This window comes from Ranitomeya imitator, chromosome 10 (assembly GCF_032444005.1).
Source record: "Ranitomeya imitator isolate aRanImi1 chromosome 10, aRanImi1.pri, whole genome shotgun sequence".
Lineage (NCBI taxonomy): Eukaryota > Metazoa > Chordata > Amphibia > Anura > Dendrobatidae > Ranitomeya > Ranitomeya imitator.
In genome coordinates this window covers 2,259,627-2,277,515 of record NC_091291.1, presented here as the reverse complement: position 1 = coordinate 2,277,515, position 17,889 = coordinate 2,259,627, and the positions used below count along the sequence as shown (strand labels likewise).

Here is a 17,889-nt window from a genome sequence, read left to right as displayed (position 1 = left end):
TTTGTTCTGCCGGTCGTACTGGGATCAAACCTGGACCCATTCGGTCCCTGTGGGAGGCTGATCCCTATATCTCGGGTTTCAGACCTTCCACCGTCACGGGAGTCACACTGTTGGATGCACAATTTCCTTAGGGCAAGGAGAATATTTTTTATGAGCCTGTACCTCGGACGATGCGTCCATAATTCACAATTCCATGTTGGAGACGGTTCGGCTGGGCTGCCATAATAGATGTGTATCCAGTGGCCACTTGGCATGCGTGTTTTAATTAAATCCCCAAGCATTTCCAAGCCCCCTGCTGGCGTGGTTTCCTCAGTGAGCTTTTAAAATACCGTCTACAGTTTACACTGAGCTCAGCCCGTTAGCATACTAATAGGAACTTTATTAATTAGAAAAGGTGGGGGCCAGGAGCACTCCTGTGACCAGGAGACAAAATGGAGTCACGCCAATCTGATAGCATGCCTGTTCCAAGATGGTGGCTGTTCCCTCATCACACCCCCCAAACACTACAGGCATCCCAGGGAACTACAAAAACAGTCACCCCCAAAACATTACAAGAACAGTCACCCCCCTAAACACTACATGTGTCCCCAGGGACTTCAAGAACAGTCGCACACAAAACACTACACGAACAGTCACCCCTCAAACACTAACTGTCACGGATCCCTTACTCCGTGGTGTCACTAATTCGTCACGTGCCTGCTCTCACACGTGACTTGGGGTTGTGCCTGCAAGGGTTAATCTATCTCCATTCTCTCAGTCCAGCATTCAACCTCTGTCCTATGCTGTAATGGGAGCATAAATCACACACCGACCCAGGCCACACACACGCTCATACACGCTGCCACCAGTCATCGAACACATGGGCGATGAGTCCTGGAAATATTAGTACTAATAATGTCTACCACTCATAAGGCTCACACACCTTAGGCTATAGATTTGTTAGAACATTCAAGGTTCAATTTGTTAAAGTTTTATACTTTAATACAAATAGGTTTTGTGCTTACAATAAGAAAAAGGTATAAAATATGATAATAAAAAGACATGCAACTTATGCAAAACAGTATAAAATAACAGGAGAAAACTTACAGAAATCATCTAACTTGGTAGTCTTTCTGCTCCCTGAGGGTAGGATGAATGTAGATTGGATCACACCAGCTCGGCTGCCCCCATTATGTGAACACGATTCTAGGTATACAGGTCTAATCTGTAGGTTTGGTCTGGAGGTCAGATTTCTAGACCAGCCCCTCAGGTTAATATCATAATTGCCTGTTTTTCGATTGGACCATGGCCGCGCTATCAATGAATATAGGTAGCTTGTCTGCCAAGGCAAACAGGATCATGGGGTGCATTAAAAGAGGTCTGGATACACATGATGAGAGCATTATACTGCCTCTGTACAAATCCCTAGTTAGACCGCACATGGAGTACTGTGTCCAGTTTTGGGCACCGGTGCTCAGGAAGGATATAATGGAACTAGAGAGAGTACAAAGGAGGGCAACAAAATTAATAAAGGGGATGGGAGAACTACAATACCCAGATAGATTAGCGAAATTAGGATTATTTAGTCTAGAAAAAAGACGACTGAGGGGCGATCTAAAAAAAGACTACTGAGGGGCGATCTAATAACCATGTATAAGTATATAAGGGGACAATACAAATATCTCGCTGAGGATCTGTTTATACCAAGGAAGGTGATGGGCACAAGAGGGCATTCTTTGCGTCTGGAGGAGGGAAGGTTTTTCCACCAACATAGAAGAGGATTCTTTACTGTTAGGGCGGTGAGAATCTGGAATTGCTTGCCTGAGGAGGTGGTGATGGCGAACTCAGTCGAGGGGTTCAAGAGAGGCCTGGATGTCTTCCTGGAGCAGAACAATATTGTATCATACAATTATTAGGTTCTGTAGAAGGACGTAGATCTGGGGATTTATTATGATGGAATATAGGCTGAACTGGATGTACAAATGTCTTTTTTCGGCCTTACTAACTATGTTACTATGTATTTTCTCTTGAGATCCTTTGTGTAAAAGTTCTCACAGAGATACTATCAGACTGTAATTGACATCTCTCTTCCAAGAGCTAGGAGGTGTCAAATGTTCCCTTTCTTTTTGGTCCTAGCTAGACCCCCTGGTGAGATTTGGAGACAGAAGTGTGCTTGTCTCAGGAAAATACATATTAACACCTGGGTGAGACCTGCCTTCAGGACAGATGTTACATTATCACTAGTCACACATATAACCCTAGACATATGTCACTACACACATATAGATATATACATATTTCACCACACTAACATTAAAAGAACAGTCACCCCCCAAACACTACAAGCGTCCTAAGGAACTACAAAAACAGTAACCTCCAACACACTACAGGCGCCCCAGGGAACAAGATCAGTGTCATATACCCGCTTCTCAGCACGTTACTTGGGGTTGCGCCTGCAAGGGTTAATCTAGCTCTCTCACTCAGTCCAGAATTCAACCTCTGTCCTATGCTGTAATGGGAGCATAAATCACCCAGGCCACACACCTGCTCATACACGCTGCCACCACTCAATGAACACACGGGCGATGAGTCTTGGAAATATTACTACTACTGTCTGACAATCATAAGGATCACACACTTTAAGGCTATGGATTCTTTTAGATCATACAAGGTTCAGACTTATTAAAGTTTTAAGCTTTAATAGAAAAGGTACAATGCTTACAATAAAAAGGGTATAAAAATATGGGAACAAAAAGTGACATACAAATATGCAAAACAGTTATAAAATAAAAGGATAAAACTTACAGAAATATCGAACTTTGCATTCTGATTCTCTGTCCCTGGGGGAGGGAGAAATATGGAATGGCTCACATCAGCTTTCCAGGCTTCCCCCACATGTGAACATCTTTCTTTGTGTAAAGGCCTAATTTATAGAGTCAACCTGGAGGTCAAATTTCTAGACCAGTCCCTCGGGTTAATATTATAATTGTTGGTTTGTGACTGGACCATGACCACTCCACCAAAAATATTATTTTCTTTGAAACTCTTTGCGTAATGTTTCTCATAGATAGATAGTGTCAGGCTGTAATTGACATCACTCTTCAAAAGAGCCATAAGGTGTGAAACACTTCCCCTTCCTGGTTCTTAGCAAGACCTCCTGGTGAGATTGGAGACACGAGAGTGCCTTCTCAGGATAACATATGCTGTGACCCCTGAAGTCTCAGGACAGATGTTACTGCTAGTCATACATTCACACCTATACATATTTCAATACACCTCTCTCCTTATGAACGTGCATGGGGGTTGACTTATCGGTCAGCTCCCGAGCGCGTATCTGGTTCCGCACCGCCTTGGCCAGATAGGCCATCAGCATTGCTGTGATCAACTCCCTTCTTACGTTGAATTGTAAAATCATATACAGTTAGGGCCAGAAATATTTGGACAGTGACACAAGTTTTGTTATTTTAGCTGTTTACAAAAACATGTTCAGAAATACAATTATATATATAATATGGGCTGAAAGTGCACACTCCCAGCTGCAATATGATAGTTTCCACATCCAAATCGGAGAAAGGGTTTAGGAATCATAGCTCTGTAATGCATAGTGTCCTCTTTTTCAAGGGACCAAAAGTAATTGGACAATGGACTCTAAGGGCTGCAATTAACTCTGAAGGCGTCTCCCTCGTTAACCTGTAATCAATGAAGTAGTTAAAAGGTCAGGGGTGGATTCCAGGTGTGTGGTTTTGCATTTGGAAGCTGTTGCTGTGAGCAGACAACATGCGGTCAAAGGAACTCTCAATTGAGGTGAAGCAGAACATCCTGAGGCTGAAAAAAAAGAAAAAATCCATCAGAGAGATAGCAGACATGCTTGGAGTAGCAAAATCAACAGTTGGGTACATTCTGAGAAAAAAGGAATTGACTGGTGAGCTTGGGAACTCAAAAAGGCCTGGGCGTCCACGGATGACAACAGTGGTGGATGATCGCCGCATACTTAATTTGGTGAAGAAGAACCAGAATTCCAGAACACTCTCAGTGAAGTAGGTGTATCTGTCTCTAAGTCAACAGTAAAGAGAAGACTCCATGACAGTAAATACAAAGGGTTCACATCTAGATGCAAACCATTCATCAATACCAAAAATAGACAGGCCAGGGTTAAATTTGCAGAAAAACACCTCAAGAAGCCAGCTCAGTTCTGGAAAAGTATTCTATGGACAGATGAGACAAAGATCAACCTGTACCAGAATGATGGGAAGAAAAAAGGGAACGGCACATGATCCAAGGCACACCACATCCTCTGTAAAACATGGTGGAGGCAACGTGATGGCATGGGCATGCATGGCTTTCACTGGCACTGGGTCACTTGTGTTTATTGATGACATAAGAGCAGACAAGAGTAGCCGGATGAATTCTGAAGTGGACCGGGATATACTTTCAGCCCAGATTCAGCCAAATGCTGCAAAGTTGATTGGACGGCGCTTCATAGTACAGATGGACAATGACCCCAAGCATACAGCCAAAGCTACCCAGGAGTTCATGAGTGCCAAAAAGTGGAACATTCTGCAATGGCCAAGTCAATCTCCAGATCTAAACCCAATTGAGCATGCATTTCACTTGCTCAAATCCAGACTTAAGACGGAAAGACCCACAAACAAGCAAGACCTGAAGGCTGCGGCTGTAAAGGCCTGGCAAAGCATTAAGAAGGAGGAAACCCAGCATTTGGTGATGTCCATGGGTTCCAGACTTAAGGCAGTGATTGCCTCCAAAGGATTTGCAACAAAATATTGAAAATAAAAATATTTTGTTTGGGTTATGTTTATTTGTCCAATTACTTTTGACCTCCTAAAATGTGGAGTGTTTGTAAAGAAATGTGTACAATTCCTACATTTTCTATCAGATATTTTTGTTCAACCCTTCAAATTAAACGTTACAATCTGCACTTGAATTCTGTTGTAGAGGTTTCATTTCAAATCCAATGTGGTGGCATGCAGAGCCCAACTCGTGAAAATTGTGTCACTGTCCAAATATTTCTGGCCCTAACTGTAGCTGTAATATCAGACTCCATCTAAGCAATTTCCCGTTGTCCCCCAACTATTCGGTTGAGCCTACTCAATGGGTTATGATCTGTGATCACGGTGAAGTTGCGCCCATAGAGGTATGGTTGCAGCTTCTGCAGAGCCCACACAATTGCCAGACATTCTTTTTCAATGGTGGCATAAGCCACTTCTCTGGGCAGGAGTTTCCTGCTTAGGTACAGAATTGGGTGTTCCTCTCCTTGTTGGTTCACCTGGCTGAGAACTGCACCTAGCCCATAGGTGCTGGCATCTGTCTGCACTACAAACCAGCGAGTGAAATCTGGGGCCTGCAGGACGGGTGAACTAACCAATGCCGAATTTAGGGCAGAAAATGATTCCTCACACTGAGGACTCCAGGAGACAATTTTAGGAAGTCTCTTCCTGGTCAGATCAGTTAACGGTTTGGCCAGAGCACTGTAGTTTGGTACAAACCTCCTATAGTAGCCAGCCGTACCCAGGAAGGACAGTACCTGCTTCTTGGTTCGTGGGGTGGCCCAGACTGTAATGGCTTCTACCTTCCCTGGCTCAGGTTTTAGCAGTCCTCCCCCCACCCGGTGTCCTAGGTATTGAACTTCCCGCATGGCTACCTGACACATCCCTGGCTTAACAGTAAGACCTGCAGTTTTAAGCTTTTGCAACACCTGAGAAAGATGTACAAGGTGTTCCTCCCAAGAATCACTAAAGATGGCTATATCATCAAGATAAGCGACGGCAAAACCATCACATCCTTCCAATAAGTGATTGACCAACCTCTGGAAGGTGGCAGGGGCATTCTTCATACCAAAGGGCATCACCAGAAACTCAAAGAGCCCGAACGGCGTTATAAAGGCAGACCTCTCCTGAGCTTCCTTGGTCAGAGGTATCTGCCAGTATCCCTTACTTAGGTCCATGATGGTGAGGTACGATGCTTTAGCTAGCTGCTCTATCAGCTCACCTATGCTCGGCCTGTGGTAGACCTCACATGTAGTCAGTAGATTTAATTTCCTGTAGTCTACACAGAACCTGGTAGTACGGTCCTTTTTTTGCAACAAGAACCACAGGCGAGGCCTAGGCACTCCAGGATTTTTGTATCACCTTGAGTTTCAGCATCTCCTCTACCTGTTCCCTCATGTGTGCCTTCACCTCTGCCGACACCCGGTATGCAGACTGCCGTACTGGGGGATTAGTACCTGTGTCAACATGGTGAACTGCTAAGTGTGTCCTCCCAGGGTCCCCTGTGAAGACTTCGGTGAACTCGCTGAGCGCCCCCATCAGCTCAGACCTCTGACAGTGGGATAGCTCATGGTTAAACTCTGCTGACTCCAGGGATTCAACCTCTGTCCTATGCTGTAATGGGAGCATAAATCACACACCGACCCCGGCCACACACCCGCTCATACACGCTGCCACCACTCACCGAACATACGGGCAATGAGTCCTGGAAATATTACTACTACTGTCTGACAATCATAAGGGTCACACACTTTAAGGCTATGGATTCTTTTAGAGCATACAAGGTTCAGACTTATTAAAGTGTTAAGCTTTAGTAGAAAAGGTACAATGCTTACAATAAAAAGGGTATAAAAATATGGGAATAAAAAGTAACATACAAATATGCAAAAACTGATAAAATAAACGGATAAAACTTACAGAAATATCGAACTTTGCATTCTGATTCTCTATCCCTGGGGGAGGGAGAAATATGGAATGGCTCACATCAGCTTTCCAGGCTTCCCCCACATGAGAACATCTTTCGTTGTGTAAAGGCCTATTTTATAGAGTCAACCTAGAGGTCAAATTTCTAGACCAACCTCTCAGGTTAATATTATAATTGTTGGTTTGTGACTGGACCATGGCCACTCCACCAATCAATATATTATTTTCTCTGAAACTCTTTGTGTAAGGTTTCTCATAGATAGATAGTGTCAAGCAGTAGTTTACATCTCTCTTCAAAAGAGCCAGAAGGTGTGAAATGTTTCCCCTTCCTGGTTCTTAGCAAGGCCCCCTGGCGAGATTGGAGACAGGAGACTGCCTTCACAGGATAACATATGCTGTGAGACCTGCAGTCTCAGAACAGATTTTAAATTACTGCTAATCATACATTCATACCTATACATATTTCACTACAATCAGTCACCCCCCCCCAAACACTAACATTAAAAGAAGTTACCCCCAAAACACTACAGGTGTCCCAGGGAACTACATGATCAGTCACACACAAAACACTACAAGAACAGTCGGCCCTCAAACACTAACATTAAAAGAACAGTCACCCCCCAAACACTAGAGGCATTCGAGGGAACTATAAGAACTGTCGCCCCCTAAACTCTACAGGCTTAACCGTGGACTACACAAACCATCACCCACAAACTACAGGCGTACCCAAGGACTAAACAGTTACACCATAAACCCTACAGACGCAATCGGGGACTTCACGAACAGTCACCCCCAAAACAATAACATTAAAAGAAAAGTCACCCCCTGAAACACTACAGATGTCCCAGGGAACTACAAGAACAGTCATCCCCCCCAAACACTACAGGGGTCTCTAGGGACAACAAGAACAGTCACCCTTCAAACAGTAAAATTAAAAGAACAGTTACCCCCCAAACACTACAGTCCAAGGGATCTACAAGAACAGTCACACCCCAAGCACTACAAGTGTCCCCGGAGACTACAAGAACAGTCATCCCCTAAACACTACATGAACAGTTAACCCCCCAAACACTACAGGTGTCCAAGGGATCTACAAGAAAAGTCATCCCCCAAACACTGTTCTTGTAGTCTCCAGGGACACTTGCAGTCACCCCCCTCAAACAGTAGAGGTGTCCCAGGGAACAACAAGAAGTCACCCCCCGTAAACACTACAAGAGCAGTCACCCCACAAACACTACAAGAACAGTCACCCCTCAATCACTAACATTAAAAGAAAAGTTACCCCCCAAACACTACAGGCGTACCAGAGAACTACAGGAACTGTCACCTCTTAAATTCTACAGGCATAACTGGGACTACACAAACTGTCATCCACAAACTACAGGCGTAGTCAGGGACTAAAAGAACAGTTACCCCATAAACACTACAGACGTCACCGAGGACTACAAGAACAGTCCCTTTCCCCTAAACACTACATGTACAGTCACCCCCCAAAACACTACAGGCATCCCAAGGAACTACAAGAACTGTCGCCCCCTAAACTCTACAGGCATAACCGTGGACTACACAAACCATCACCCACAAACTACAGGCGTACCCAGGGACTAAAAGAACAGTTACCCCCTATACACTACAGGTGTAATCGGGCACTAAAAGAACAGTCACCCCCCTTAAATAATAATAACAAGAATTGCCACTTCTCAAACATTTCAGGCATCCCCGGGGACTACCAGAACAGTCACCCCCAAACACTACAAGAACAGTAACCCCCAAGCACTACAGCCATCCCCAGGGACAACAAGTATAGTCATCCCCCTAACACTACAGGTGTCCCTGGGAACAACAAGAACAGTCACCCCCCCTGTAAACACTTCAAGAACAGTCACCCCCTAAATACTAACATTAAAAGAACAGTTACCATCCAAAACACTACAGGCTTCAATGGGGACTACAGTCATCACTTAAATACTACAGGCGTCCCCGGGAACTACAAGAACAGTTAACCCCCCCCAAACAATCCAGGTGTCCCCAGGGACTGCAAAACTAGTCACTCCTCCAAACACTACAGGCGACCCTAGGGATACAAGAATAGTCACCCCCCATCAAACACTACAGGCATCCCCAAATACTTTAGTCAACCCCGGGGGCTATAAGGACCATCACTCCCCAAACACTACAGGCGTCCCCAGGTGCTACAAGAACCATCGCATACCAAACACTACAGGTGTCCTTGGAGACTACAAAAACCCTGACATCCCAAACACCATAGGCATCTCCAAGGATTACAGTAACCATGGCATCCAGTGTCCCCACGGGCTGCAAGAATCACCACAACCCACACACTACAGACATCCCCCCCACGTGGGCTACAAGAACCATAACACCCCAAACACTACAGGCGATCCACACAGAGATCACCTGTCGGTTGGATGCAGAATTCCTCTTGATTGTTCTGTGACCTTTGTTTTGTAGACTGGGGGGCCCCCTTTAATCCAACCTCATGTCTCCTGTTCCGAGATGTCATCCATTGTGCCACGCTAGGCTGGTGGATGAGACCAGGTGTAAGGGACCCTTTCGGTGTTAGCCGCTCCACCACTGCTATGCATTGCTTTGTGAGGGATGATTGCAGCCAGTGACTTACACATCTATCTTGCAGAGCGGAGATCCTATGCCTCCTTCCACTACCTGTACATCATCCTGGGCTTCGTGGTCGTCGTCGCTCTCTTGTTCTGGTGTTGCTGGTCTCCGGGCTGGTTCATCTGGAGAGTCGGTGTCTGCAGGTCCATTCCCTGCTGCAACTCGTTCTGCGCCTCCTGTCACCTCTGCACTCGCAGCTGCATCTTACAGGACAAGGTGCGACCCTGTAAAGTCACCCCTCAGGACACAGTCCCTACAGAGCCGGTGTGATTGTCACCTCTGGGGGCCACTGCGGGGCCGTGACGTCACTGACGGTGTGGGGACAGATCTACATGAAGAATGGCTAGAGAGTGCAGGGACTGCATTTCATGTTATGGACCCTCTCGCTGCAGACTGTGCCTTGGATTCTCGCTGCACCCTGTATCATGGACTCTTTTACTGCATGCCATGCCCCAGACGCTCTCGCTGTACCCTATAGCATGGATACTCTTGCTGTAGGCCATGCCTTCGACACTCATGCTGCCCCCTATATCATGGACGATCTCGCTGCAGACTGTGCCTTGGATTCTCTCGCTGCTCCCTGTATCATGGACTCTTTTACTGCATGCCATGCCCCAGACGCTCTCGCTGTACCCTATAGCATGGATACTCTTGCTGCAGGCCATGCCTTCGACACTCATGCTGCCCCCTATATCATGGACGATCTCGCTGCAGACTGTGCCTTGGATTCTCTCGCTGCTCCCTGTATCATGGACTCTTTTACTGCATGCCATGCCCCAGACGCTCTCGCTGTACCCTATAGCATGGATACTCTTGCTGCAGGCCATGCCTTCGACACTCATGCTGCCCCCTATATCATGGACGATCTCGCTGCAGACTGTGCCTTGGATTCTCTCGCTGCTCCCTGTATCATGGACTCTTTTACTGCATGCCATGCCCCAGACGCTCTCGCTGTACCCTATAGCATGGATACTCTTGCTGCAGGCCATGCCTTCGACACTCATGCTGCCCCCTATATCATGGACGCTCTCGCTGCAGACTGTGCCTTGGATTCTCTCACTGCACCCTGTATCATGGACTCTTTTACTGCATGCCATGCCCCAGACGCTCTCGCTGTACCCTATAGCATGGATACTCTTGCTGCAGGCCTCGCCCCAGATGCCCTCGGCCTTGGTTGTATCCTCGCACTAGATGCCCTCGCCCGCCTCGCACCAGATGCCCTCGCCCTGGACGTCCTCCTCGCACTAGACGACCTCGCCCACCTCACCCCATGCGCCCTCAGCCGCCTCGCCCTTGGCACCCTCACCTGCTGTGCCCCTCTATTTACTTGCTTCTTGTACATTACACACTTCTGATTTATGTTCCAGGACTCTCCTTTTGATTACAGCTGCTCTCAAACACGACAACGCCACGTTCCAAAATCTGTTTTATTGGTTAGTTGTGATGTAACAGGACGCCATGACGGGTTGTGCCCCCTGAGAGGTACAGGCCCCTGATAGCACCGGTACCGCAGCACACGGAGGAGCTGTACAGCTCGTCTGCTTGCTCTGATGCTTGCAGCTTTTGGTCTCATGCTGGCAGGAACGACACAGGCTTAGACCCTGGGGGGCTGACGTACGAGGACCACGCGCCATGTAAGAGACTCCTGAAATGTGCTGTACAGCGGCTGAATACTGATCCGAGGGGTTCACATGAGACGCCTGACGCCTCTATTCAGCGAGCAGGGACTCGAGTGACCAGACAATCACACAAACGCTTCCGCGGCTGGGACAGGACTGGTGCCCGCCACACCCTGCAGGGCAAAAGGACTCACTCCCACTCTGGAGCACGGAGGGGGTCCGCACATTTGTGCACGTCATGGCGGGGGCCGCTGTATAAAGCACAGATTCTGCGACAATGTACTGTCTTCTGTCCACAACCCCAGATATAGAGAGACCCCCAGAAACAGGCAGACAGGAATGATGAAGATTTACCTGGAATCGTGGACCTGAGCGCCCCTCACCTTCCTGGTGAACTGGTGACCAATAATGTCACGAGCCCTGAGGAGATCCCGGGGGGGATGGGGGATAAAGGACCTTCCCGCCCTACAATAAATAGACGGAGAGGTGTCTGGGAGCTGGCGGGACGAGCTGGCCACACGAAGAGTCACCCGCTTTACGAGCTAGCCACACGACGAGTCACCCGCTTTACGAGCTAGCCACACGACGAGTCACCCGCTTTACGAGCTAGCCACACGACGAGTCACCCACTTTACGAGCTAGCCACACGACGAGTCACCCGCTTTACGAGCTAGCCACACGAGTCACCCGCGATACGAGCAAGCCACACAAAGAGACGCCCGCAATAGGAGCTAGCCATACGATGAGCCGGCCATGCTACAAGCTAGCCACACGATGAGCTGCCTGCGATACGAGCTAGCCACACGATGAGCTGCCCGCGATACGAGCTAGCCACACGATGAGCTGCCCGTGATACGAGCTAGCCACACGATGAGCTGCCCGCGATACGAGCTAGCCACACGATGAGCTGCCCGTGATACGAGCTAGCCACACAAAGACGCTGCGATAGGAGCTAGCCATACGATGAGCCGCCCGCACTACAAGCTAGCCACACGATGAGCTGCCCGCGATGCGAGCTAGCCACACGAGTCACCCGTGATACGAGCTAGCCACACAAAGAGACGCACGCGATAGAAGCTAGCCACACGATGAGATGCCCGCTATAAGAGCTAGTCACACGACGAGCAGCCCGCGATACGAGCTAGCCACACGATAAGAGCTAGCCACACAAAGAGACGCACGCGATAGGAGCTAGCCACACGATGAGATGCCCGCTATAAGAGCTAGTCACACGACGAGCAGCCCGTGATACGAGTTAGTCAGATGACAAGCAGCCAACGATATGAGCTAGCCACACGATGAGCTGCCCGCGATACGAGACGGCCACACGACGAGCCCACCGTATGACGAGATGGCATATAAGTAGCCTACTATATGAGCCGGCCACGTGACGACCACGTATGTGCCATATGTGATGGACATGGGGTGTTTCTAGGTGGGCGACACCTGCACTGTGTGGAGCGGGGTGTCAAATGTCTCCAGGGGAAGGCGGGGTGTCAGACATCTCCAGGGAAACAGGGTGTCGAACGTCTCTGGGGGGGGGTAGGAGTCAGACATCACCAGGGGGCAGGGTGTCGGACATCACCGGGGGGCAGGGTGTCAGACGTCACACATCGGGATGGTTAGTTGTTTTTTTTTGGTTAGAGATTCTTTTTAAAAAACAAACATCTGGTTCATTACATACAAATTTCCTTCATCCGGGAGTAAAACACATGAAATCTGACAATAAAAAAATAATTAAAAAGAAGAGATGGGTAATACAGACGTGCCGTCCAAATCGTCTCCTTAGCACCACGGGGGTTTGGTAGCAGCAGAAGCACCGTGTATTCAGACTCCACCGACTCTGTCATGTCTGGGTTCCTCACTAGTCTCTTGCGTGCCCCAGTTTTGGCTCTCGGGAGCCGTCACCTAGGACGGGCACTCTCTGGTGTTGTGTGCGGCCTCTGCTTGGTGCTTCAGGTCTATGGGCTGGCGCGGTGGCTGGCGCGGTGGCTGGCGCGGTGGCTGGGCATTTAGCAGGACCAAGTTTTTGATGCATCCAGTGATGCCAGTGGAGAACTTTCCTCCTGTCGTCAGCTTCACGTGGGGGGCGCCACCTGGAAGAAGGTAGAGATCAGGAAATGGGCCGCTGTGTCACAAGAAAGTGTGCGGTGCGAACAAATATAACACAAGGAGGCCCCACCGGGCGCTCGGCAGCAACAGGGAGACCCCGCCGAGCACTCGTCCGGTACAGGGAGGCCCCGCCGAGCACTCGTCCGGTACAGGGAGACCCCGCCGAGCACTCATCCGATACAGAGAGGCCCGGCCGAGCACTTCTCCGATACAGGGAGACCCCGCCGAGCACTCGTCCGGTACAGGGAGACCCCGCCGAGCACTCGTCCGCTACAGGGAGGCCACGCCGAGCACTCATCCGCTACAGGGAGGCCCCGCCGAGCACTCATCCGGTACAGGGAGGCCCCGCCGAGCACTCATCCGCTACAGGGAGGCCACGCCGAGCACTCATCCGCTACAGGGAGGCCCCGCCGAGCACTCATCCGGTACAGGGAGGCCCCGCCGAGCACTCATCCGGTACAGGGAGGCCCCGCCGAGCACTCATCCGCTACAGGGAGGCCCCGCCGAGCACTCATCCGGTACAGGGAGGCCCCGCCGAGCACTCATCCGCTACAGGGAGGCCACGCCGAGCACTCATCCGCTACAGGGAGGCCCCGCCGAGCACTCATCCGGTACAGGGAGGCCCCGCCGAGCACTCATCCGCTACAGGGAGGCCCCGCCGAGCACTCATCCGGTACAGGGAGGCCCCGCCGAGCACTCATCCGGTACAGGGAGGCCACGCCGAGCACTCATCCGCTACAGGGAGGCCCCACCGAGCACTCATCCGGTACAGGGAGGCCCCGCCGAGCACTCATCTGGTACAGGGAGGCCCCGCCGAGCACTCGTCCGGTACAGGGAGGCCCCGCCGAGCACTCGTCCGGTACAGGGAGGCCTCGCCGTCCAGTACAGCGAGGTCCAGTGTCCGCTCATCTTGGTAAAGTTCTCCATTGTACTAAATTCCACACATTCAGCAGCATATTTCTCTGATATCATTAAGTACACATTGATGGGGACCCCGAAGTGGGACGAGAAGACCCCATTGTCCTTGTGAGGGCTGTCACTAATCAGTACTTACTGGACCTCCAGAGTCTTATCTCTTCTACAGTCGACCTGTCAATATCAGCAGCACCGATAACACAGGTCTGCTAGATGGCAGAGGATCCAGCCTGAAGCCCCTCACTGGAGGAATGCCATAAGGGGGTCCTCTGCAGATACGGGAGGTGATAGTACTGGGCATATAATAGCCCCGGTCGATGCCAGAGAATGTGGCTAACCGTAGACTTTGTCTGCTCAGAGCCCAGGTCCACCCTGAAACCACCTGCACATAGAAATATTCCCGGGGGGCCAGGCCCCTTACACTTGGGGTCTGGCCCAATCAGGATATGCCCCACACTACGTTTTTTGGAAAGTCTTCCGTCCACTCCGGATGCTGCCGAGAGCCACGTCCACGGTTCAGCATCTTCTGCATCTGGAGAAGATTCTGACATTTACAGGAAGATCGACCAGAAAAGGAACGGGACGGGCAGCCCCCGCTGCCTACTGGGGACATGGCCGCAGCCTGCAGGGATCGCAGAGGTTTCACTTACCCACGTAGACCTTGCTCCTCGTGTCCACCATGACATTTGTGCCTGGCGAGTGTCCAGTCATCACTTCCTCTCCATCAATGTAAATGGAGCCGGACCTCCCCTCCCTGACGAGAAAAAGGCCGTTATTAATGGGGCCACCATTCGCACCCTCCATGCCCCCACCGCTCCCAGGCAGCGTTCACACACGCTGCTTTTTGTTTCTTTGTGTAAATGACAGTAACAACGCCATATGTGAACGAGGGTCTCTGTGGACATGAGCTTAGGGGGCTGCGGACACATGGAGAACATCCACTCAATACTACAGTCGTAGGACTGGGCAGTGATGCCCCCTCACCGGATGGCTGTTATCTTGTGCCATTCTCCGTCATTAATGGGGTCCTCGGTGGTGATGTTGGCCTCGCCGCTGCCCAGCTGGTACCTGTGAAGGGTGAAAGGGAAGGTTAGAGTCACGTGGAGACATGAGATGCAGAAGGCACAGACGGGCGTCCTCTCACCTGAAGACGAGGTGTCCGCGCCGCAGCCCCAGGCTGATGAAATCCCTCTCTCTGCCGCCTCCTTCTCTCTCCTCCTGTCATAGAAACAAGTAATGATGGGCGACCCGTGGGCACAGGGCAGTACAACACGCAGAGGGCGGACACACAGGTCGGTGCGGCTCAGGGTGGAGCACCACGCAGAGAGCGTGCACACAGGTCAGGGAGGCTCATGGTGGGGCACCACGCAGAGGGCGGGCACACAAGTCGGGGCAACTCAGGGTAGGGCACCACGCAGAGGGCGGGCACACAAGTCGGGGCAACTCAGGGTAGGGCACCACTCAGAGGGCGGGCACACAGGTGGGGGAGGCTCAGGGTGGGGCACCACGCAGAGAGCGTGCACACAGGTCAGGGAGGCTCATGGTGGGGCACCACGCAGAGGGCGGGCACACAAGTCGGGGCAACTCAGGGTAGGGCACCACGCAGAGGGCGGGCACACAGGTGGGGGAGGCTCAGGGTGGGAAACCACGCAGAGAGTGGGCACACGTCGGGGTGCCTCGGGGTGGGGCACCACACAGAGGGCAGGCACACAGGTCGGAATGCCTCAGGGTGGGGCACCACACAGGGCAGGCACACAAGTCGGGGCGGCTCAGGGCGGGACACCACTCAGAGGGCGGGCACACAGGTCGGGGAGGCTCAGGGTGGGGCACCACATAGAGGGCAGGCACACAAGTCGGGGCGGCTCAGGGTGGGACACCACGCAGAGGGCGGGCACACAGGTTGGTGCGGCTCAGTGTGGGACACCACTCTGAGGGCGGGCACACAGGTCGGTGCGACTCAGGCTGGGGCACACGCAAAGGGCGGGCACACAGGCTGAGGCGACTCAGGGTGGGGCACACAGGCTGAGGCGGCTCAGGGTGGGACAGCACGCAGAGGGCGGGCACACAGATTGGGGCGGCTCAGGGTGGGAGACCATGCAGAGGGCGGGCACACAGGTTGGGGCGGCTCAGGGTGGGACACCATGTAGAGGGCGGGCACACAGGTCGGGTCGACTCAGGGTGGGGCACACGCAGAGGACGGGCACACAGGCTGAGGTGGCTCAACAGTGCGAGGCAGGGCCCCTCAGGGTGGGGCTGGGTGGCACAGGGTTGGCACACAGTGTAGGGCAGATCAGGGCTAGGTGCCACAAGGCGGGGTGGCCAGAGCATGGTGGCACGGGGCAGGGTGGCCCAGTGTGGGGTGACACAGGGTGAGGGTCTCAGAGCAGGGTGGCATACGGCAGGACACAGGGTGGGATGGCTCAGAGCAAGGTGGCACATGGCAGGCACCCCTGGTCCAAATTACTGTTATTGTGAACAGTGAAGCAAGTTGAAGATGCAACGATCTCTAAAAGGCCTAAAGTTACAGATTACATTTACTTGATATTTTAGGCTCTGTGTCTTACATTATACACAGCCATAAAAAATAATATGTAAATAGGCTCCACACCGGTAGGCTATTTAGTACGGATATGATATGTATATATACGCTTGTTTGTTGGTTAACTCTCAACTTGCCCTGACGAAGCCTCACTTAGGAGGCGATACGTGTGGGGCTATGGTCCACTAGTCCTCCTGGGCACCACAGTCCGCTTCTCCTGTGCTGGTTTGCATTACATCATCGCATTGTTACCTCTGCAGGGTTCATGCTGGGATTTGGGGGACTTTTCCCGCTACCATCATGGGGGTAGCTTGGTGTTTTTTCACCGTCTAGGATTTTTGTATCATCTATTATGCCCTGTATATGTTCCCATATACCCCATGAGCCGTTAGGAAGGAGTATAGGACTATATATTGTGTATTTCATTGCCCTACCTTAGGCTGACTGTATATTGATATGTGCCCTAGGTTGTACGTAGTGGCGTAGTGTTTTTAAATTGTTTTTATATATGTGCCAATAAAGTGTTTTGCATTACTGTTCATTGGGTGGTGTGCATACTGTAGTAGTGTCTTTTCTCTGTTTTTGAACAGGCGGCTGTATTACAATCATTGCTCTGACATTGTGTCTGTCACCTGTATGTAATGTCTGATAATAACCAGCCGAGGTCACACCGCAGACGCCGTCTCTATAGATGGATCTTTATGTTCCCGGCTCTGTCTTACATTATACACAGTGTGAACAGGTGGCTGTATTACAATCATTGCTCTGACATTGTGTCAGTCACCTGTATGTAATGTCTGATAATAATCAGCCGAGGTCACACCGCAGACGCCGTCTCTATAGATGGATCTTTATGCTCCCGGCTCTGTCTTACATTATACACAGTGTGAACAGGCGGCTGTATTACAATCATTGCTCTGACATTGTATCAGTCACCTGTATGTAATGTCTGATGATAACCAGCCGAGGTCACACCGCAGACGCCGTCTCTATAGATGGATCTTTATGTTCCCGGCTCTGTCTTACATTATACACAGTGTGAACAGGCGGCTGTATTACAATCATTGCTCTGACATTGTCAGTCACCTGTATGTAATGTCTGATAATAACCAGCCGAGGTCACACCGCAGACGCCGTCTCTATAGATGGATCTTTATGTTCCCGGCTCTGTCTTACATTATACACAGTGTGAACAGGCGGCTGTATTACAATCATTGCTCTGACATTGTCAGTCACCTGTATGTAATGTCTGATAATAACCAGCCGAGGTCACACCGCAGACGCCGTCTCTATAGATGGATCTTTATGGTCCCGACTCTGTCTTACATTATACACAGTGTGAACAGGCGGCTGTATTACCATCATTGCTCTGACATTGTGT

General features: G+C 50.5%; 2 protein-coding genes across 4 annotated transcripts in view; one reads left to right on the top strand and one right to left on the bottom strand.

Moving 5' to 3' along the window:
• LDLRAD2 (low density lipoprotein receptor class A domain containing 2) overlaps nucleotides 1-10,682 on the top strand; it is a 171,601-nt gene extending 160,919 nt beyond the window's left edge. For both annotated transcript variants that reach the window (XM_069741880.1, XM_069741879.1), the window contains exon 5: nucleotides 9,343-10,682. In XM_069741880.1, coding sequence (XP_069597981.1) covers nucleotides 9,343-9,593 — 251 coding nt within the window. In that variant the 3' untranslated portion in view covers nucleotides 9,594-10,682. The remainder of the gene's footprint in view (nucleotides 1-9,342) is intronic.
• Nucleotides 10,683-10,736: 54 nt separating this feature from the next.
• HSPG2 (heparan sulfate proteoglycan 2) overlaps nucleotides 10,737-17,889 on the bottom strand; it is a 265,969-nt gene continuing 258,816 nt past the window's right edge. For both annotated transcript variants that reach the window (XM_069741877.1, XM_069741878.1), the window contains 4 exons: nucleotides 15,114-15,187; nucleotides 14,954-15,037; nucleotides 14,620-14,723; nucleotides 10,737-13,038 (listed from right to left, as the gene is read on the bottom strand). In XM_069741877.1, coding sequence (XP_069597978.1) covers nucleotides 12,851-13,038; nucleotides 14,620-14,723; nucleotides 14,954-15,037; nucleotides 15,114-15,187 — 450 coding nt within the window. In that variant the 3' untranslated portion in view covers nucleotides 10,737-12,850. The remainder of the gene's footprint in view (nucleotides 13,039-14,619; nucleotides 14,724-14,953; nucleotides 15,038-15,113; nucleotides 15,188-17,889) is intronic.